Genomic DNA, 23,757 nt, shown 5'->3' on the forward strand with positions numbered 1-23,757 from the left:
AAGTAGTTCCAGCGTTGACCGCTCGATAGCGCCGCTTACCCGCGCTAGAAAAAATCAGTCCGGGAACTTTCCGGACAAACTGTGTATGCAGCGGTCACGGGCTGTCAATGAAATATTGATTAATGTAAGAAGATATCATGTTTCAATAGATATAATAATTAGGTTATACCGAAAGACAATTTAGTTATTTTTTAACAAAATTATAATTTGCTTAAATCCGGTAAACTTTGAATGTACAACACAATAAGACAACACAATATTTTGTCTGCTTATAAAAATAAGCAGTTTGATTAAATGAAATACTTAGTACGAATAAATTCAGATTATATTCAATTAAAGTAAATAAAAAGTGCCTATTTCATCTTTTTTAACAGTATCTTTTATTTGAAATTATCACCTTATGTTCGACATAACAATTCATGGTTTAGTAAATTAAATATGTTCATTACCACTATTGTTAATTCAACTTATACGAATTTGTTATCTTTATTACCATATGCTTGAATTGAAAACACAAGTATTTCAGATAACAAACTGAAACTCAACTAAACGCATTTAGTTGAGTTAATAGTATTTTTTTCTCAGTGTATAGTTATTTACAACATCGATGACTTCATTGTTGCTCGAAAATTTCTTTTTTATCGAGATTGTTTTAAACTCGGAAATAAATTTAACAAAATTGCATCGCCATATTTGGCAAATAAGGCAAATGAGGCCAACAATTCGAAGCTCAACTCGTAAATTTTATGTTTTATTTTCTCAAATACACGCGATATAAGAAAAATGCGCGAAATCAGCGTTGAAACGAAGCTCACCGTCTTTTCTGATAGATATTTCCGAACAAAATGCCGTGTGTACACACTGACTTTGTATATCGATATATAGCAATATGTGTAGCGTATCGTGTTGATGCGCGCCAAAATTCTGAAAAATTTTGAATGCTTACCCAACGGTCACGTCGAAGATGTTACTGCCGACGGAGCTTGACACGGCCATATCACCGTATCCCTTCCGCGCTACGATGACGCTCGTGATGAGGTCCGGTATGCTGGTGCCAGCTGCGAGGAATGTCAGGCCCATCACTTCCGGCGGTATGGCCACCGTGTCGCCGGCGACATTTGCCCACCAGACCATCAGATACGAGTACGCCGCGATCCAAAAGATCGAGCCGAGAAACGTTATCGGAAAGAACTTTTTCCCTGAAAATTAAGCAAATGCGTGAAATCTAATTACACACACACACACACACACTCTCTCTCTCTTTCGCTCTTTCTCCTCTTTTCTCTTTTTTCCTATCGCTTTGCAGAAATTACTCGTCCCAACCGATCACTCACCATATTTGTTTGTGATATCAAATGTGACGTATTGTGCGATTTCTTTCTCAAGAAATCGAATCGGAAAGATGGAAGAATAGGTGTCCAAAGATATCGGGAGAATGTTATTCACGCTCGGAATTATGCAGTCGGGAGGCCATGTGGCGCCAACACTCTTGTCATATCACTCGATTCAGTAGCTTCCATTAACGAGAGTGGTTTAAATATATCAAATTTGTGTGCTCAACCGATTACCGTGTTTTGATATCGCGTTGTTAAACGTTAGGTAACCGGAGAGTTATCTGAGATACGAAATATATAATGCGCGATTTTAAAAAAGATAAAACTTTTAAATACAACCAAATGAATGAAACTCGAATACGCATTTGAACGAATAAATTTATTTGCAAATCAATATATGTGTATATATGTATTTACATATATAGACTGTATATGCATATATTATACACGTAGACACACATGTAAATAGAAAATTTTTTAAATTGTTTTTTATATTGGTCTGATGTAGAATAATCGGAATGCCATGTGAATGTTTAATTATTCTAAAAATAATTTTAGTTAAATTAAATTAGTCAAATATTTTTGTACATTATTTTTTTTGTACATTAAATCATGTGAATATGCTATATACTCCTGGGTTTAAGTTGAGAACGTCGGGAGAGAAGATCTCTTTTTCGTTTTTTAAATGAATTATTTACGCAAAATCTAATATATATATATTACAAATGCGAAGCCATAAAAAGAAGTTTTTGGCACGCGTTCAGAATTCGAAATTTCTTTCGGTATTATGATTGCAAAACTTAAAATAGCGAAAACTTGAACAAAATACGTGCTTACTTTTATTGCATTGTTTTACATATAGAAAAAAAAGTTCGCGCATACTTCTCGGTTTTACTTAAATATTGCAATTTGTGTAAAACAACACATCAAATAAATAGATTGATCACATTTTTTTTATTTGCTTGTGTGTGTGTTGTGCGCCGCGCATGTCATCTTATTTAACTTGTATAATTAATTGATTGCGGCTGTGTACATTCACGTATTAATAGGTCGGTAATCAAAGATCGAGATTGCTGAAATTCAAAGGACACATATCGGAATTTTAACTGACAATGGAATCGGTCTCGCGCGCATGTACGGTTATCTGTGCATTCGTACGTGCGTAGCAATCAGTCTTCAATGCAAAATTAGCGTGTCAATATCATCTTTCGTCGCGGACATTATACGATGTCGCAATAGAGACGAGCTAATAGACCGAGATAATGCAAGCAGTGAATAGACGATGGCTGCCGTATAATAAGAGTGTAAATATCACAGAAAACATTCACACCTATATATCTTAATATTTTTATCTTGATTAACCAGTAATCTAACATTAAATTTATTTGTTTTTGATTTTTTTTTTGTGTTTCCAACACAAACGAGCAATTTGTATCGCGACGCTAACAATCCGTAATTATAAATGCTTTTAAACAAATCTATATCTAATTTCTCCATTAATTTTTTTGAAAAAGTGTTGTTTAAAAATGTGTGTGCATATATTACATATATGTATGTACAATATATACATGTAATAATAAAAAAAATATGAAAGCTATATAAGTAACGTTAACGCGACAAATTAAGTGCAAACGCTGTTTAATTAGTCTTTTATTGATGAGACGAGTTTTCATCCCGATCGATTGGTCTTTTATTGATGGGACGAGTTTCCCAATCCCAAATTCTCGGAGTCGAGCTAATATTACGCGGGGTCGATACTGGGCGGGCAAAACATTGCGCGACGTTTGCGCTGATTGATAGAATTTAATCTGACCCCGGCGTTTTCAGCAGGTTAAAAAAAAAACACATACATATCACACAAACCGTGGCGTTTCGGCCGTAATTAATGGCGAATGTGTAAAATGTTTCTTCACACCCCCTCTTCTTCCGCTTCAACGGATAATATTTCCGGTCAATGATAAATTATCGTTCCACGCCCTCTCTATGTGCGAATAGAGCGAACCGTTAGATGTACACATTTAGCACATAATCGAGCATGTAATTTAATATTCAACAGATATAACGTAATATTCTTAGATCTTCCTGATTTTCATCCCTTAGATAATACGCAGATAGTAAATGTTATCACATGTGTTTTGTGATTTATTGCAAACGAATGTGCAGAGAAAATACAAACAATTTACATATATATTTGTTATACAAGAGTGATCCGGTTTGACCTTTAGAATTGATGAATAATACGCACAATGTTTAGAAAATTTGAATTTTATTGCTATCAATTAACTTCTCGGAAAAGGGAAAGAAGTTTGATATCTCAAGAAATGCAAATTGAGAGAAGATGAACAAGAGTAATTGTGTTCCTCGCGCTTAACAAAAACTTCGCTATTGTCTTTACTCCAAGTTTTCATCTGCCTCTCTATTCGAGACCGATTATTCATCGGCGAAAAGAGGAGACTTAAATATCACTGTCTTAACGGTTAACGGTGAAAACACTAGAACGAAAAGATTATCAAATAAAATATTAATATATTGTTAACCAAATATTGTTAACCATCATCAATCAAAAATCAATTGCGAGAAATTTAATTTCGCTCAATTTTCTCAAACTCGCTTATCCTTTATTTAAGTTTCCAACACAAAACAATATTATAATGGTATAAAATATTCTTACTATATTTTTTATAATTTTTTTTTTACACAAACTTCTTAAAAGATCGAAATAAGAAAAACCAGAACGTTAAAAAAACTGAAAGATATCTATGACGTGTAAGAAGTAATTTTTATTATATAGCTCTTCTTCTAATTTAGGCAAGCACAATAAAGTCATTAAAGTCGATTACCTCTGGGTGTTCTCGCATCCGGTAACGTTAACCAAAGAGGAAATAAAATTGGCGCGACTAAGATGTAAGATAGCCTCTTCCTCGGGGTGCTGGGCCAGGCCATCAAGGCTGCAGGATCGTCCTCTTCACCCTGTAAATAAATACATTTTCAAGATTTGCATACTCTCATGTGCTATTCGATTTCGAGCAAATCCGCGAAAAAAAGTCATCATAACATTTAACGAAATTTGTAAATTGCGGTCAAAATAAAAAAGCTTTTGTTAAAGCGCAGATATTCCGAAAATAAAATCGAAAGATCTCAAAAGTAGACCGAAATTATTTCTTTCATTTGAATAATAATAATAATAATAATAATAATAATAATAATAATAATAATAATAATAATAATAATAATAATAATAATAATAATAATAATATCATTGGAAGAGTCGATTGATTTAAAATTTCGTCACTTCATTGTAAAGATCCTATTCCCGAATCATCGTGTACAGTCATCCCCGCAAATCCGGAAGCTAACGCGGAAAACTGGACGGCCGACTAGTGAGTACGATTATCCCTGGGAAGCGAGGGGGTGCGCGCGCGCGCGCGCAAGTTGCAACGTGGACCGCGAACGAGGGTGGGATGCAGCATTGACCTAGATTCTCCGATGCATTCAAAATGAAAAGACCTTCTGTCTCTCTTTCTCTCTCTCTCTCTCTCTCTCTCTCTCTCTTTCTTTCTCTCTCTTCGCTCATTTAGGACAAAGCCGCTTGAGACTTCTCGCCGTACATCCACACGCGCGCCGCGATACTTCCTCCTCCTTTCCAACCTTCCTGTACAACGTTGGCTAATATCCTCGAGAGAACTTCAGATGGTCGATTTCCGATTTATATTTCCGCGGAACAGCGCTTGTTGAATTACAAACGGCGATTGTATACATGCCCGTTCGGGGGAGCAAATCGCTCCCCAATGTTCCGACGATGACGGTCTTTCTCGGCCGGCATTATTGTAAGATCGGAAACGAACTAAATAAGGGATCTTTTATATTACCGCGAACACGATTGTATATCGATACAAGAGCGTTTCTTCGCCGGCCACGCGGTTCGGCGATTGACATTACAACGAATTTTAAAAACCCGTCGGTAAAAAGTAGCCACTTAAAAAATGTTCTTTGTTCGTTTTGCGCGCGCTTAAGTTTATCTTTTTGATCACGAAGCAAAAAGTTTGTTTGTTTTAAGAAACGGTTTTATTTATCGCACAATGTGTTTTGATTTTGCTATCGAAGCGTGTATTTATTTTCAACTAAAAAACGCCAATTAGAAGATTACTTGTATTATGTAAAAAACATAAAAAAAATTTTTCAGTTAATTAAATTGTGTGACAACAAAAGCAAAAAAGTTGCTAATAACAATGTAAAATTTTTATGTCAATCACATAGCTCGTACTTTTTTAGAATCGCGGCCGAATGGAAACGCAAGAAGCGTTAAAATAGAAAATTGCGTACTGGAAACTGCGAAACGTGTCTTCGTTGTAACGGAAGCTTGCGCAGAATATCGCGGCTGATTCAATCTGATTTGTCTGAGCCGATCTCTCGGTCGAAGGGATCGTAAAAGGCGAAGGGCGATGCCGGCGATAAGATTCGATATGGAGAGAGAAACGTGCCGCGCTTACATGCGATGCATTTTTTAAGGGAAAAACACCTCCGCGCTCCGTGATAAATGTTGACGTGGCGATAAAAGCTCGAATGTTTGACGCGAGAAAATGACACGCGGACGCAATATATCGATTTTAAATTCAAGGGTCATGCTCGACGATTGCAATTTGTCTGGCCGCAACTACGGCCGCGATACGAGTTTTGTGATTCACGCTTGCGCGTACAAGCGACTTAACCAGGCATTAAGTTGACTTAACGAGCTTCTGATGGCACACGTCTCTGGCCACGTCGTTGATGGTTGTTCAAATTCGCGAGGTCACTTTCAGAATTCTCCAAGGGTTACAAAAAAGATACCAAATGAAAAACGAATGATAGAAAACGATAACGGTAGACGAATGACAGGCGGTTTGTTGAAGCTATCTCAGAGGTCAGCGCGACAAAAAATAAGAAGACAGACACTTTAGCGTCCTAAGTGTGTGCGTTACTATCGCGCGTGTGCGCGCAGAAAGAATTATTGAATATTTATATCCGTTCGCGGAGAGATAAACGAAAGGTTTCTCTTCTCGATATCATCTGATGAACTACGAGAAAGTTCGAAGACGAACAATATCGCCTGTTGCGTTGATCTTTCTCTTCTTATCGCTTCGAGCATTCTTACTCGCCTATTCCGTTCCTTTTGATCGTTTCTATTCCAGAGAAAAGCGACAGGATCATTTTCCGATTGTCTCCCGAAAAGCACGTCGCGGTACAAATACAAAATCGGCTTGATTACTATTTTTTTTTCTTCCGATAACAATTGCGCGTGACGTCACGCAATCGCGGCACCGTCTTTTATAATTGACTTTTTCAAGAACATCACGATACACATGACAGATGACGTTCGTTTTTTCTTACATTTATATTTTATCTCTCCCGCGTTCGACACAGGAAAAAATAACCTTAGATGAACTTTAGTTCAAAACCGACAAATATCGAGCAGCGCTCTGCGATTTATTATCGGCGAGTTAGCGGGAATTTGGTCGGTTTTATCGCGCCGGTGAAAATTATAGTTGTTTTGATAAGAACCTAATGGATGAGCACTACTGCCGATTCATGCTCTTGCGGTCGCTTTGAGGCCTCGCGTATAAAGTTAACTTGCCGGTCGCTTAACGCCAAAAGGCGTATAGATCGACTAACAAAATAGGACACACACACACACACACACATTATATATACACACATATATATTTGTACTTTCCTTTGGCAATTATATACGTAAATATTAATATATCGCTTTATAGAATAAATAGCTCTATTGACGAATCAACGAATTACGTTTTGAAACACTAAAATTATTCCATTCGTTATTGCTTTTTTCTCTAAAATTATTTTTGTAACAAAAGCCTTCTTTGAATAATTAACAAATCAACAAGAAAATTACTAAATTATTGCTGCAATAAATCAATAAAGATTTTCTACAACGAGAGAGAAAATGGAGAAGAAAATTACATCCAAAATAACGTCTTAAATTAAGAATAACTTTGCACATGATTGCGAATAACACGCTGTTTATTACGTGCGCTTTGACGCGATAACAGGTATCTTAAGATTAGCTCGTTGTGCATTGATTTATATCTTTCTGTCTTAAAAATAAGTTTCACACAGTGGAAAATACATACAAACGGTCACGTTTAAAACGAGAAACGTGACGACCGATATGCCGCCGCCGCGAGCAAATCAAACGTTTCGCGAAGAAGAGTGGAACGACAAAGTCCAATCAACGTGTGTTCTCGGAAACTCTTTGTTTTACGGTGGTGGAGCGCACGAGAAACCCTGAAACTATTTTAATCTCTTCGAATCGAAGTACACCGTTCGACAAATTTGTTCACAGATCTCTTTGCGTTGTATAAAGTTTCTTCTCTAAATTACAGAAATAAATTTTGCACGACAAAAGAATTATTTATACCACAGAGAAGAGACATATAGGACGGATTGATTTTATTTAACGGATAAAAATGTGTGTGAGCGAGAAATTTGTTCTCGCGTTTCCTTGTTATGTTATTAAACAAAATCGTGAAAGATCTCACTGAGATGATTAACAATTTTGTCGGTAAAAATATCGCAATCGGCATTGGCCGATCGATACCGTTCTTTCAGTCGATTCTCGTATATAGCGTGCGCGGTACAATGGTCTCTCTCTCTTGCAATTCGACAATTACCGATTCGAGGCCAGCGTCGAGACCGGCGGCTATACCGCCGTTCGGAAGTTCCTGAATGCCGGCGGTAGTGCCGGCTGTGTTCGTCGTAGTAGTGGTGGTGGTGGTGGTGGTGCCTTGCGAGCTCTGCTGCAGCTGCAAAGTCGTCTCCTTCGAAGGCGCGTCCGAGTAACGGGCGGCGGTTGATGTCGCCGCGCCGTTCTGCGGTCTAGTGGCATCCAGCAGCACCTTCAGCGACGCTATCGCATGTAGCTGCGTTGCCTTCTCGTCCACCTGACCTGAACAGCACCAGAGATGCAGATTAATGCGAGTAGAAGTCGACGCGAAGCATTAACAGCTTCTATAATTGTGCCAACAGAGTCAACTTTACAGCGTAGACGCATATCTGTCATCTCGCAAAATACGCAATCAATAAAAAATACATTTTTAACTTTTTGTTTTTCTTTTCTATTTGTCACACAATGTTGTTAAATAAATATGCAAAATTTGTCGGGTAAATACTTTAGATTTTAGAACATTATTAAAAGTTTAATACGCGAGTAGTTTAATAAGACGATATATTAGAAGATAATATTGAAGTTTAATATATTTACGCGCAAAAACGAGATTTTGTTTATATTTACAAATGACGACATTACGTATTTGTAGAGATGATTGAAAAGAGATATACTACGCTATATATATATACACATATATATAGTATATATATATATATATTTATATATATATATATTGTGTGTGTATACATTTTGATAAAAAGCGCAAGTATACATATGTACACATATATGTTTGCGTATAGTTGTAAATTATGTTTAACCATGTTAATTACAATGTTAGCAAGTACCGAATTGTTTTGTTGGAAATTGAGCCAGAGCTTTGCTATACTATGCGCATTAGCGTACATTGTATCGGAGCGCACGGCGTGTTTGTTGCATCCGCGAGTAAATTTCACGAAACGTTCACGAATTCCGCGCTTCGCCGAGTTTCCGATTGTAATCAGGAAATAGGAAAATGTGTCTGCGTCGCTTTCTCTCCCGACATCCTTTGTTCCAGTTTTATGTCAGGCCGGTCGGAAAGAGCGCGAGACATTTTACGAAATGACGATGCGCGCGCGCGCGTTGCGTATCAAATTCTTTCCTTCTTTATCTGCGTTCGCGTTTTCACAACGTTGTTCGGAAAATTTCATCGCAAACCAGCGAGACAAACGTCAAACTCTGATGCAACTGTACATTCTACACTATGTTCTATATTCTTTGTATAATTCTTCTAATCTCATGAATATTACAAATCTGTTCTAAAAAGTGAATACTACACAGAAACTTACTTCTACAATCTTTATAACCTTAACAGAGAAATAAATAATTTATTAATTTACTCAGAAGTAGTTAGATTTTTATATTTACATTGGTGGCTTAAATACCATATTAATTCAGTCATCTTAAATGACTTACAATGTAAACATGCAATTTTATATCATGCAAATTCGAAAAGGCAATAAGCTTCAAAGCTTGTTAAGCGATTTCGGCGATTAATAACATTTCGCAAGATAAAAATTTACAATCAATGTATGCGTGGCGTCAATATGTAATTGAATTTTCACAATTTAATTTAATTAAGAACCGACTAATCTCATGCACGTATTTTGTACATTTGACAAACAGATTATTTTCATGATTTTAATAAGAATGCTTAATGAATATTTAAAATTATCACATACATTGCGTGTAGGTTATCAAAAAAGTGTTTGTTTAACACCGATGAGTAAATACAACGGATAGAAACAATGTAACATGCGCTTAAAAAACATTTAATTTGTATGTTCTCTTTTTTTGGTTTGTTTTTAAGTATATGTATATAACATGTACAGTAAAACAGACAAATGTAGTAAAATAGAACAAATCTTTGATGAAAAAATATAATAAATAGATATTTAAAAATGCTTAGCAATAAAATCAAGTCAAGTTTTTATGATTATTGTCTACTTATAATAAAGCATGCATTGCTTTCGTAATCGAGATTATATAATTTTCGGAGAACTCTTGTTTTACATATTTCCCGATTTGCACAATACTTGTCACGAAACTAGATTTCTAATAATTGTAAACAATTTTTACCGCAAATTTGTCATAGTTTAAAGTAAGCGGGGCATTCATGAAATATAAACATATTCTATAGAGAACCGGGACATTTGCATATATGGATGATGCACGTCCGTTTCCGCTGTATAGGTATACGGTTCGCATTGCACCATGTATACGGATCATGTATAATTTAGGATGTATACGTTGTATAGATAGCGCGTCGGGGGAGAAAATTCGAGAACTCGACAGTCTTGTCGCTAAAAGAGATCATCGTTATTTCAACAAGTAGTTGATCAATCGATCATTATCTATTTCTTCAAGTGCAAAACCTTTTACCTTTCCCCTTGGATTTCGTCAACGACCTTTGTTAATAAACAAAAGATGAATTTGCATAGAGCGTACATGCGCGATTAGGAATGTTTAATTCAGTCTAAATGATTTTATATGACCAATTAATTATTTACCATACATAGCCGAGCATATTTAATTGCCATAGTGATAATTGTATAATTAATGGATATACGCGTTAATGAGTCCTCTAATAAACAATAAATTTATATAATTATACATGTGCCGAAGTGTTTAACAAAATATCTTTTTAATTAATGCAGCATGTATGCAATATGAAAAAAATAAAATTATTGTTTTGATTCCACCCGCACGTGCGGAATACAACACGTCTTGATTTTCTTTCAAAGAAATTCGAACTTTACCCCGCAATATATAAAACGTTATTCGTGCCGTAAAATTTAAACAAAAACCATTGACAATATGATTGTATTTCAAAAAAAAATAAAGCTCTTTGACAAAAAATATATCAATGTTTAAACCGATTATTGTTACCAATTTTACAAAAAAAAAAAAAGAAATAAAAAGTACAGTCATAATGGTAAAATGTCACGCGTGATCAATGTCATGTCGCAGAAATATTTTTTACAAGGAGAAATACTAACGAGAAGAATCAAAGGCTACAGCTTGATTCGAAATCGATTGTGATATGATACGATCTAATAGACCGACTCGCAAGCTGTGATCATCGCTGGTGTCTGTGGTATGAAGTGAGCTTAAAAGGGCTGGCTAACTCGTCCGTTTATCGTACTTCGTGACAAGGGATCACGGATCTGCGTGCCGATGGCAGCAGTAGGTCAAAGAGAAAAACTCGTGTTAAGTGGCCTTCATTCTCGAAGGTGGAAACGAGGCGAGAAAAGAAAAGTAAAGAGAAACTCACGAGCCCCGGAGGATAGAATGCGAATATGGTATCGACCCTCTTCCTTTCCTCTTCCCAAGAGTTGCTCAGAACGAAACGTAAGAACCGCAGAAAGAAAATAGATGGTAAGGGAAAGATGGGACAGAGAGAGAATAATTGACAAAAAATGAGCAAAAAAGGAGGAAAAGAGATAAAAGAGAGGATCCAGATGCACACAAAAAATAAAATAAAACAGACATGATAAAGCGTGTCAATCAGACGCAGTGTGTTCCAATCGAACACGACAAAAAAACTACGGTAGGTAGGTTGATGAAAACAAGATTTATACAATCGATATTTTTTGCTAATGAAAAAAGTGCCAAAAATTGAGAAAATTGAAATAAATAATCATTTCTTATTTTAATCTCTTATTTTCACTTTGCTTCTGAGAAAGATTCGATAACTTGGAAATTGTCATTCTACTTCAACTACTTCCAACTTTGAACTGTGTATGTGCATGCATACGTGTGCGTGTGCGCGCGCGCGCAGAGAGAGAGAGAGAGAGAGAGAGAGAGAGAGAGAGAGAGAGTACCTAGATCGAGAATTATTAAATTTCTGAAAGCATCAGTCTTTGAGTTGATCAGAGACAAAATCGTCCCTAAGAAGACGAGCGCAGGTTTCAATAACTCGTCGTCGGGAGATATATAATCTTTCTTTAAATTCAAAAATGGTCACGATAGCACGGAGAGATAACGAGTTCCGCTGTCATCCCGACACCGTTTAGCGAATTATACAGAAAATTAAATCCGACTTCGAGAAAGCACCACGCGCTTCCATTCATTTCTTGTCATTTCTAGGCTGTGACAGCAGATGTCTTTTGGATATTCGTCGGGTAAATAAGAAAATTTTTTGAGATTTTATACTCGGCTTTTTCACAGTTCAGTTTTTTTGAAAATTGCAAAGTTATCGAAAGGCGCGGAAAATTGTTGTTTTCTTCCATATTACTTACAAGATTTTAAAACTTAAAATGTAAAACAAATAAAAACGATTAAAAGAGGAACTTTTTTTCTTATAATTATATCCCCCGCTCTCCTCGTGCACTTGAAGATCACATCAAGAGACCCTTACCCTTTACACATTCCGTCATTCTTTCTCTCTCTCTCTCTCTCTCGTCATTTCAGTACATCATAAGAACTCTCTCAAAATCGATACTTCTTACCATACTTCGTACCATACTTTTTTGCTAAACGCTTTGACTAAGGTCGATCGATTGTGTTAACTGGGGGGCCTCTTTCGTTGTCGGCCGGTATCGGATACTACCTCGCGTGTAAGCGATTAAGGCGTGGGTGTTACGTAATTCTAATGCAAAACTCAACGTGATTGATTGCTCGCACTCGCGCGCCTTCGGCCAGAAACCACGGAAATACACGGAACCGCCCTACTCTGACTTTCGGCCGCAAATTATAATTGTGTTATTTTGTAAAACATCAACCGAGAAAAAAGGGAAAGAGATACGTATCAAAAAATTCAAAAAGTACCTAATTATATGAATGTGTGTGGCAACGTATTAATGTTAAAAGAATTATTAAAGTTTTGTTAATATCGGAAATACAGGCTTATATTGACACAAGCAACTATCAAAGTTGGGTTGTTTATAAAATCCAACCTGTGTAAAAGGAAAAGCAAAAGAGAATAGGTTCTTGTCTATTTAATAGTGTTTATTACGTGTATTATATACGTATATATTATAGTAATAGCTTTACAATAACACCGTCAAAACTACTCAGATTCGAATATATATGCGTCGAAAATAGTGTGTGTAATGATGACGATGCACTTCTTGTATATGCGTATAATTTGATGATACATAATATATATGGCTATACACCAACGTAGAGAGAGAGAGAAAAAGAGAAAGAAAAATCTACCGATTGTAACAAAAGCTAAGCTAATAAAGTTCAACAAACAGGTTGATACATCTTTGACCTACTAATGTAATTGTTCAACCAGTGCTTTATTATAAACTCGAGTTTCAATAAACTTTACCTTTTCTAAAGGTGTTACACATCAAGAAATCTAGAGAGAGAGAGGAGGGGAAATAAAAGTGACTTTTGCTTTATCGCAAACTCTATCGAGATAATAATACAAAAAAACTATAATTCACTTCTATGCTACACATTTCGAACTGAGTTATAAAAAAAAAAAAACAATTTCATGTACGTACTAATGTACTTACTATAAAAAAAAGTAAAATATATTTTAGTATGTTCTCTCTGTTTCTCTTGTATGTAATATAACTAATATGCTAATTTTCGCAACTACAAAATTTCTTACGATCAGATATCCCCCCCCTTGGGTCCTTGATTTATGGTAGAGCTTATAATCTCCGGCGGGACCTACTTAAGCTCTTAGATTAGTTCCTTGTTAATAAAGATTCCGGTGCTCGGGAAAAGAAGTCGGTTATATATTTGAGCCACGTTCATCATCCACTTTTCGTTAATCCCTCATTATCATTTAACTGATTGCGAAAGATTAATTTTTAAAAAAAGTAAGTAATAATCCTCTGGACATTACGACGCGACGCGTTAGTCAAGTTCCATGATGAAAAAAATAAACGTAGATGTCGTAAAATTTTATCAACTGCGCCGCACGAAACAATAAAGTGCGAGTGTAACATCTTTCTGCGAGATTTGCGACAGTCTATTAACTTAAAAAATTCATCGTCCATCTTTTTTCAGTTTAATTACGTAGTGTTTTCATTTGTGTTTGAAGAACTGTTATCTTTGAAAGAGTATTTGTTCAATTTAGTTAAAACGGTGCGGTCTATGTCCACTTACGGAGGTCGATTGGAAACATTCAGCGATTTCAAATCGTACTTGCAAATAGCCAGGGAATAAGAACGGGGGGGAAAGCTTTTTCTTCTAGGTAGGGTTTTAAAAAAAGAAAGAAAAAGAACTTGTCTCGATCGGGAAGAGATGGGTATAGCGCTGCACAAACACAGTAGGGTCCGAGTGTGCTGTAGAAACAGCGGGTCCTTGGTCGCCCGTCGTCGGCATTATCTCGAGTGGTGTCTGGATGACGTTAAAGCTTCGGAGTTAAAGGAAGGGAAAAGGAAGGCGAGAGAGGGAGCCCCAAGTGCGGATTCGCTAGTTACGATCGATACGTGGTTTCTAGGTCAGGGTCCCGATACACACTCGCCACTCGCCGCTTGCCGTCGTTCAGGATGCGCTCAAAACGCGTCCCGCAAATTTATTCCGAGCTAATTGTCAATACTGACAGCGACGTTGTCGTCATCGCGTTGATAAAACGCGCTTTCTTCCTTGTCGGTATTCTTATCCGTCAGAGAAAAAAAAAAGAAAAAAAGATAGAAAGAGAGAGAGAGAGAGAGAAAGAGAAAAAGAGTGCCATGTCGACAAAACCGCGAGCAGAGTTGGAAATTATACCGCAGATCTTCAGAATAGGTCTAACTTTTCGAAGTGAAAAAGCACGGACTCACTGTTTCCTCCTCGCGAAGATGAGACGTGAGCTTTTGAAATCGCCGTATTGAACATTTCCCACGCCGCATCAAGATTAATGACGTGCTTCCATCGCGAGCCGTTCGCGACGTGCGGCGTCATAAGTAGGTGGATGCAGAAAAAAAAAACACGCCGTGTGTATGCGCGGAATTTTAAACCACACTCGTTTTGTTTTTCCGCGCGTGTGACGACTTTTCTTGTACTTTGTCATTTCAAGACAACAATGTGTGTATTATAACAAAATCCGTTTCTTTGCGCGCGCGGAAAAGAATAATTATATAAATTAGAATACATATATTCAATGAAAATATTTTTTCTGTTACATTCACAGTTACGAAATAAACTTCAATCATTGACTAGAATATTACGTGTATACAAAAGAAGCTCTCTACAAATTGATACTATCTGGAAATTTTTTAAATTTTAGGATAGGGTCATTGTGCTATCACGCAAGAGAGAAATCGGGCAAATATATATACGGGCTTTTTATTTTTCAGATACTCCTGGCAGCTCTGAGAAAGATCGATGTTAGAAATTAACACATGGACGAGTGTATTACCGCAACACTCGTCGCTTCGTGCGCGAATATAAACCGAAACAAATGGTTTCGGGATGTTGATTTTGCAGTTTTTCTCTTTTCATCTTCCCGCGATTATAATAACGTTTGGAATTGGTTTATTACGAGGTGACACCGAACGTTCGCACATCACACTGCTTTGGAAAGAGATAATTTGGAGAAAGAAGAAAAGTTCAGAATTCAACTGCACAAACACGCACGCTTATCTCATCCAAATCCGATGATACGATACTCTGAAGATTACACTATATTTCTTTGTTAAACGAGATAAAAAAACATCAGTTTAAGGACGTTCTCCGAATTATTGATTTTCCTAGGATTTTCTTTAAATTTGCAATATACATAGTTTATGATCTTATTTATACGTAGCCTTTTTGGATAATAGGGGTAGCGATGTTAAATTCCAAAATATGGAAGATTTAAGTTTCAATTTTTAATATGGATTTCCTATGCCGAGCCTTTGTGAAGCGGGGTTTTTTAAAGTTACTGACGACAAGTTTTGTAGGATTTTTTTTTAAAACAAGTATGTGGTAGCGGAGAGTGTCTTAATTAAAATACGATTTTGAATAATATGGCAAGCAACCCTTGTTTTCAAACTGTAGCTTTTTTTTGTTTTTTTTGGGGGGGGGTTTTGTTTTGCTGGATTTATGTGCGCTGCATACTGCAGCTATTTTTGAACTTCTGCGCAGAGTAAGCGGGTCTTAGCAGTGTTGAATAGCTCAACTTAACTTTGTTACTTAGCAGTACAAACTTACTCATGAGAAGAGATATTTTAGGTTGCTAACCACTGTATTTAGGTTGCCAACCACTGTAGTCCGGAGAACGTTCTTAATAAAAAAAATACTGCTGCGAATTTAATTTTTCTAGAATTAAGAACAACGCGTTCAAAATTAAAGATACAATTATTTCTGTGTGTGTGTGTGTGTGTGAGAAACACACACGCGTTATCTTGACTTGAGTTTTCACAACGATAATGTACACTCGCGATAAATAGACACGCAAAATATATAATTACGTTGTCACAGAGAAACGAAAGAGATATATCGAGGAGTATTAAATTTATTTGAAATCTGCGACTTAACTCGGCTTTGTAAGAACAAAATTACTCAACATGTAATATTAGAGCCATACGAACGTTTCCTGGAAAATAGATTGATTATCCCTCTCTTCCAATATCTCCTTTTGTCATATTTCGACTATATTGCTCGCACATTTATTGCCGTGTCAGATAAATCGCGCGATGCAAACTCCGCAGTTGTAACGTGTACAATATTTGCAGCGAACACTATACTCGCGTATACTTATATATAATAAATTGTACGCTCGGTGAGATGCGCACCTTCTTCGTAGCGATATATCTACTTCCCGAACAATTTAATGATTACCGATAATTGCTCTCTGAATTGCGCTTTTCGTTTCCTATCCAAATGACACTTTCACTGAAACTTAAGAAGGAACAAACTTTCCCAACGTGCTGCCGCAACCACGCGCATTGGAAATCTTTTCTTCCTTTCGGAATCCCTTCGATGCTTCGGGGGATTATCGGGACCGATCTAGCCGGATAATCGCGCGCTTATCCTTAGAAAACGACCGCACATCCGCCTCTTTCTGCAAACCATAAGCAGACCGAATTCGCACAAACGTGACGGTGTATTTGTTAATCGCTAAATTATAAGCACGGAAAAAACTCGGGACTCGCGACGCGGATGACGATTTTGATAGAAATCTCTAATCCAGGGGCAAACTTGGTAACCTCGTGGGATTGATTTCGGAGATACGTATGTGAGCGTGCACATACATACGCGGGCAGTAAGCCACGAAGACACAGCCACGCAAATGGGTCAGGTCACGCGGCATCGCGAAGAAAAAGGTGACCATCAATTAGACAACTCCTTTCGTGCGAGACCTGCGATTCTCTCTCTGCCTCCGCGCATTTTGTTCACAAATCCGAGTTATCCTGATTTTTTATCCTGCTTCTTACGCGTACGAACATGTACAAACGCGAACGAAGATTATAGTTTTTGTAAATGTTATTAAGATATTCGCACATTCTAACTCGCTTCTATGCATAAGTAGCTCCGCTTTATAATATTTTTTCGTTTTGCACTTTTTGTCTTGCTCTCTCTCTCTCTCTCTCTTACAATTGCGCGCGTTTGTCGAAATATTCCTAAATATTTTATTTATTCATTTCTGTTTACCGCACTCGAAAATTTGACGCGCTGATTTTACTAAATCATAAGGTAAGTTTTGTCGCTCCTACGAGCGCGCGGCATTTTCAGAGAAAATGTAAATCGCGGCCAATCCGGTAATCTCTCGGTCCATTGTAGAAAATGGAAACGTTATCGTGTTTTTCCTGCTATTGTTTAATACCGCGCTCTGTGTGCACGTTTGCGCGTACGGAATATATAGCTCGGCGACTGCGCGGCACGCGGCGACGGCGCAGAACAAAATAACGTTCCCCGCGCGACTTCTCTCCCGAACGGCGCCCACTTTCGATCTATAAAATGCATACGGGTGGCCGCGAACAAGAGGGAAATATCACGGGATATGTACAGTTGCATTTATTTCTCTCTAGCCTCTGTCGAACCCGAACATAGCGTTTTCTCGCGCGCCATATCGCGCGCACTTAATCTTTCGACGCTCTAATCACGTCAATATATCGCGACTGCGCGTATCTTGTTATATCCTTCCGCACACGCTGATATTGTCCCGTTGATATCGCGTTATGAGGTCTCGGTTAGAAATCTCTCGCCGTCCCTATCGCGCCCGCGCGCGTTTGTTTAGTTGCGTGATAACGTAATATATATATATATATATGCAAATATGTACATACGTCATATAGATATATGTATATACATATATATTTTTTCCTGTATTTTTTGTGAGATTTATTTTCTTGTAAATAAATGAACAATTATCAACATCTTGAATTTGCAGAGATATTTGAATTAATGTTGCAAAGAGAGAGAACAAGTAGTACCTATGTAAGTAAATGCTAAGCATTCACGCAAATTTAATGATTTAAATGCTAATAATTTAGGATATAAAGAAAATATCGTCTTTCTAAGCGTGAGTTCACTTCCTACGCTTTCAATCTTCACCAAATAATTTATTAACGGACTATAACCTGCGGCATACGAGTCAGTGCGATCATGGTTGTGTCATCGATAACTTATTTTTGGACGCATATCCCTTGAACACAGTGAAAATTTCAACCAATCAAGCCGTAAAGTCGATACAAAATTCTTGCACGAGAGGTTTTTATCGAAATGCATAGCACACGGGAAGGGAAGAAAGTAGGGACAGAGGAAAGCGAGAGTGCAATGCCGATATAGCAATTTATCAGGGAGGATGATTTCTTTCTGTTGAAAGATGTTATTCACATCACTCAATCGATGGTCATCCTCTTAAAATTTTCTAGATAAAAATCAAAAGATACATATATACATATATATATATATATATATATATGTATCATATGATACATATATGATACATATATATATATATGTATACTAAAAAATGTTCTCTACACGCATTATAAATATATATATAACATGCAGCGTTCAAAAGCTTACTGTCTGCAATCGATATAACATTCATGCAGATCCGTCAAACAAACTCAATACTAGCAAGACTATATTACACATATATATATAATTGAGCTTGTCATTCATGACAAGTGTTGTTGTCAAATCAATGCGCACCTTTCGAAAATGTGCAGTACACAATCATTATTTCACGCACATTTTCACAGATGCCATCTTGACGTCAACAGCCGTATATATATATACCTTACATTTAAATTTCTCATAACGTCTTTTTCAAATAAATAATTACATTAAAATTTCGAAATTTCTCTGATACAGCGGTATAATTTGCTTTTATATTATTTCTATTTTCTATAAGAATATTATACACACACACGCTTTACGAATTTAGAAATCGTAGCAAAAATCAAAACTTTACAAAAAATCATAAATCATATTGCTAATGAAAACTCCGATTGGACTGCGTTTTGCGTTGTTCTACTGTGACAGATTCTTAATTGGATCCGATCGGGCGTTTATTAATGTTTGTTTAAAATTCCGTGAGAACTTCGTTATCGCCGCTGAACTTTGCGTGTGTTCATGTCAGAAAAAAAAAAAAAAAATAAAGTCACGGCCATTTTAATCTTTATGCTGGTTAGAATAAATTTCATTCTCACTTAAAAAACGACCAATTTATATTCTCTACAAAAAAATAATCAGCTTCGATATTTCATTGCTTTTGAATATATTTACCAAAGAAATTATTATTATTAAAGAGGATATTTTTAAATAAAAAAAACTTTTACTTAGCCAGACATACGATGAATTTCCCGCGTTCTTCCGGGGGAGGAAGGAAGATACATCGTCGTCGTGATGCTGCAAACTCGCCAAAATAATACGCCTCAAGAGAGACGCAGAAACGTGTCGGAGAGAAGAACATCTAATAAAACTATAGTGGCGTGCTGAATAGAAAAACGAGTCGCAAGCTGCAAAGCGAGAGTGATAGAGTGTGGAGTTGGTATACCGGCGCGGGACTGACCGTCGTGGAGCGGATCGATCGTGTGTATCATAAGCTGCAGCAGGCCGTGCCGGAACTTCGCATGGCTCTCCTTCGATGACGTGTGCGAAGACGGACCCCCGTGGGCCTGATCGCAGCTCTGTCCGGCGCTTGTGCCGCCGCCGCCGCCGCCGCCGGCACCGCTGCTGCTGCCACCCCTGCTGCTGCATCCGGCCTCCCCGGGCACCGGTATGCCGCTGCTTCCGCACGCACCCGACACGCCACCCACGCTCGTCTCGCTACTGTTGGTCGCGTTCGGATGCTGCTGGAACACACACACAACGCCATTTCGGCGTTCAGTGGAAAGGCTTTCACCGCGATCGTTATCGCTTATGTGTTCCGCGCTCGTTTGTCGTTTATATTACACATTGTGACTCTCTCTACTCTGCCGGGAATTTCTATGTGATGGTGAGAACGCGCGAACATGGATTATTCGCTGAGAACTTTAGAGGAAACTTTTCTCTGAGAGGTGTCCATGCAAAAAAAACGACGTTTGCGACGTTTTTACTTCTCGGCTGGTGGAAAGAATATAATGTGTACTATATATCTACATATACATATATATGGTTTTAATTGAGACGAGAGATGCAAAAGCGTGAAAAAAAAAATCTGACTAAGGAATTGTGTGATTATTTCTCAAATAATTCGCGCGTGTGTGTGTGTGTTAACCTGAGAATAAATGATTGATTGTGTATTTCTCTCATTGCGAGATCATTCTCTCATCGATCGATCTCGGTTTGAGACTGATTCGCAATATTCACGTGGTCGTGTCTGTCTCTAATCAGACCGGTTAGAGTCGCGATAATGGCCTTCTCTCGGAATATAAATTCACTCGTGCGCGCTGGGCGGAGAAGACCACCGGGGATTAAAATTCGCGCTCGGTTCCCACGATATCGCGGCCGAGAGAACGTAATTAACATTTTCGGTCTGTACGGGTAACAAACGCCACCGCAATGTTTAAGCATCATGCGGTTGTGTACTTAGACTAAAGTGTGGTAGCATATTACACCCGTTTCAGTTTACTTATTTATACACCAAAGTGCCTTTATTATTTCTCAAACGCGGGTTTCACGAAACTTTTTTACTTATACGCATTTACTTGCATAAACACACACACACATGGAATATTTTTTATTCCCCCTTCCCACTCTACAAATTATTTAATAAAAGTAATTATAATTTTGGTTTACTCTCAATGTTCACAAAGGAATTCATTACAAAAGGTACTTATTGTCAACATTATTCACGGCACGTTCCCATAGCAGATATGACTCTGTTCGGTTATTACTGACAGTATTGAAAAATCTATAGTATACGTGACACGAATCTATAAATTTTCAGTACTGCAAGTAAAAAACGAACGCAGCCATATAAATATATATGTATGTATAGCGAGATGAAAACTAAAAAGCAATATCTTCTCGCCCTCTGCGGACTGCGTCATTTCCGTGGATGTTACTCGACACGCACTTAAAAATGACATCGATAATACGTATAGTCAAAACGGGATGATACAACACGGCGAGGAGATCGAAAACCGCGTGTCTTTATATATCCGTCGAGTTCATCAAAATGCATATAGTATATATGCTTTTTCCGATGTTTTTTTTTTTTTTTCTCCCGGGAACGCGACGTATATCAAGTTTTCTGACGGCTACGGAATGACGACAACGAAGTAAATCCGAGAGAGATGCGAGAGAGATCTCGTTCCGCGTGTGCGCATTAGCGAATCGCGTTCCAACAATAACTTTGTATATGGCGCACACAGCGAAATAATAATATTAGTCGCGGGAACGACATTGTGCCAGTTGCGATCGTTGCATGTCGCAACTTGTAAACGCGGAATGCCTGTCACGAACATTGCGATATGTTAAATACCGTAAAGAAGTTTATATACGTGCTGTACTAACACTTGTGGTGCAACACTCTTTGCAAAATAATCATATTACGACGTACATATATGTAAGACAAAAAGAAAACACATTTCGAGAAAAGATATGCTTCTTCACACGATCTATATAGTGCAGTTTTTTGATTTATAGTTATTCTTATATCTCTGTATTTGCGTGCGCAAAAATGGAAGCGGAAATAGTTCACCTGGAATTGACACCTGGGAACAAAAAGAAAAAAGATTTCCATTGTATAATTTGATCAAAATAAATGAAACTGACACATAGCTCGCAATATCCAGCGAGACGAAGATGTTAGCAAAGATTGTGTTAAGCGATAATGACGTTACAGACATGTCCTGTGTGACCAGAATATATTGTATGAGTTTGACGCCGCTCTGACGAAAATCTCATAATACGTAATCGAATCGAGCGGTCTCGCTATAAACCTGAAACACACGATAATCTTATTTTGAAACGCCTATTCCGACATCAAATGTGGAACAAATCATGCGGGGCTCTAACGTGACAGATAAAAAAAAAAAAAAAAAAAAACGATGTAAAATAACGAAGTGTGACGTTTGTTTTTTCAGACACGTTAAAAAATAAAAATAAAAACGCGCACACGTGTAAAGTAACAATATTTATTACAGCTGTCTGTCTTACTTATTGTGCGCGGTTTGTATTTTAAGCTGCAATTGACATCCTTATCTCTGCGGCGAACGGAGTTTCTGCTCCGTGGGACGTAGAAACGCGGATCGCTTTTCTAGGTAGTTGAGGATGCGTGTGTGGGCTTCGTACCGTCAATGGTACATATCAATACATACATAGCATCTGTCGATGATGTCGTGAATGTGAGAGATAAGTGTACACGAGTCTCTAAAGTGCGCAAAGATCAGGCGAGACCTCGCAATACACACCAAAATTTCACTTCAAGAGCTGCGCGAGTATACGGGGATACGAAGTTTCTGTCGTTGTCACTCCCTTGTCGGAGTAATGAACTTTCTAATTACCAGAGGCACCTGCGCGGCCCGATTTGAATTTCGAGACGGTAAAAGCGTGTAACCGCAGGAATTATAACGGAATAGTCGCGGATCCGCGCGCAACAACTTTCCGAGATTACTGTTCAAATATTTAAGGGAGTTGTTACAATTACCGCGGTGTATCTATTATGAAATCCTATAACCGAGGTGTGTGTGTGTGTGCGTGTGTGTGTCATTTCTCGCTCGTGGCAACGCCCATGCGAGTTTTATCAATAGGAATAAGTGTTTACGCACTCAAACAAAAAGCAAGTTAAACGGGCATATATATTATGCGATATATATTGTTACGTTAAGATAATCATAAATTTTTATTTTTTTTTGTTGGCGAAAAAAAATATCTTACGCGGATATTTGTTACAATCATTTTACATATTTGTAATAAATAATGATTGCTCACACATATCAACGCTGACAAATCGATTAAACTGATGATGGTTTTGTTAATATTAACAATAAAAAAGTGAAATTACGCCACAATATTAATATAATATAAACGCACGTAACAAAGTGGTTGCGCGTAAATTATCTTCATTCCTGTTTTTTATGACTTGTGCGTTGATGCAAAAATTCGACACGGCGCAAATACAAGAATTACTCTATTCATATATTTAAATGAGATGTACATTTTTTGTATGTGTGCGCGCGCGCGCGCGCGCACGCGTATATATTATGGGGATCAAACTCTTATAATATCTACTTGAATAATTCGCAGCTCGTTGTCAGCAATATTACCTCTTGATTCTGATGATAACCAAAAATAACTTTGCTCATTAGCCGTTTTTGCTTTTTATTACTAACTTAAAAAGATAAGATTGCAACTTGCTGCGCGTGAATTATCATTCTCACGGGAAAAAAAATTAATAAGCAAAAGTGTTTG

The 23,757-nt window shown here is 37.4% G+C and overlaps 1 protein-coding gene across 1 annotated transcript in view; it reads right to left on the bottom strand.

Annotated features, from left to right (window-relative positions):
• Positions 1-23,757, bottom strand: part of LOC109860030 (sodium/potassium/calcium exchanger Nckx30C) — a 48,283-nt gene that overhangs the window by 3,145 nt on the left and 21,381 nt on the right. The window contains exons 3-6 of the mRNA XM_020438869.1: positions 19,916-20,213; positions 8,006-8,280; positions 4,175-4,304; positions 947-1,199 (exon numbers count right to left, since the gene is read on the bottom strand). Of these exons, the coding sequence (XP_020294458.1) occupies positions 947-1,199; positions 4,175-4,304; positions 8,006-8,280; positions 19,916-20,213 (956 nt within the window). The remainder of the gene's footprint in view (positions 1-946; positions 1,200-4,174; positions 4,305-8,005; positions 8,281-19,915; positions 20,214-23,757) is intronic.

This window comes from Pseudomyrmex gracilis, unplaced genomic scaffold, assembly GCF_002006095.1.
Source record: "Pseudomyrmex gracilis isolate BER0280 unplaced genomic scaffold, ASM200609v1 scaffold_315, whole genome shotgun sequence".
NCBI lineage: Eukaryota > Metazoa > Arthropoda > Insecta > Hymenoptera > Formicidae > Pseudomyrmex > Pseudomyrmex gracilis.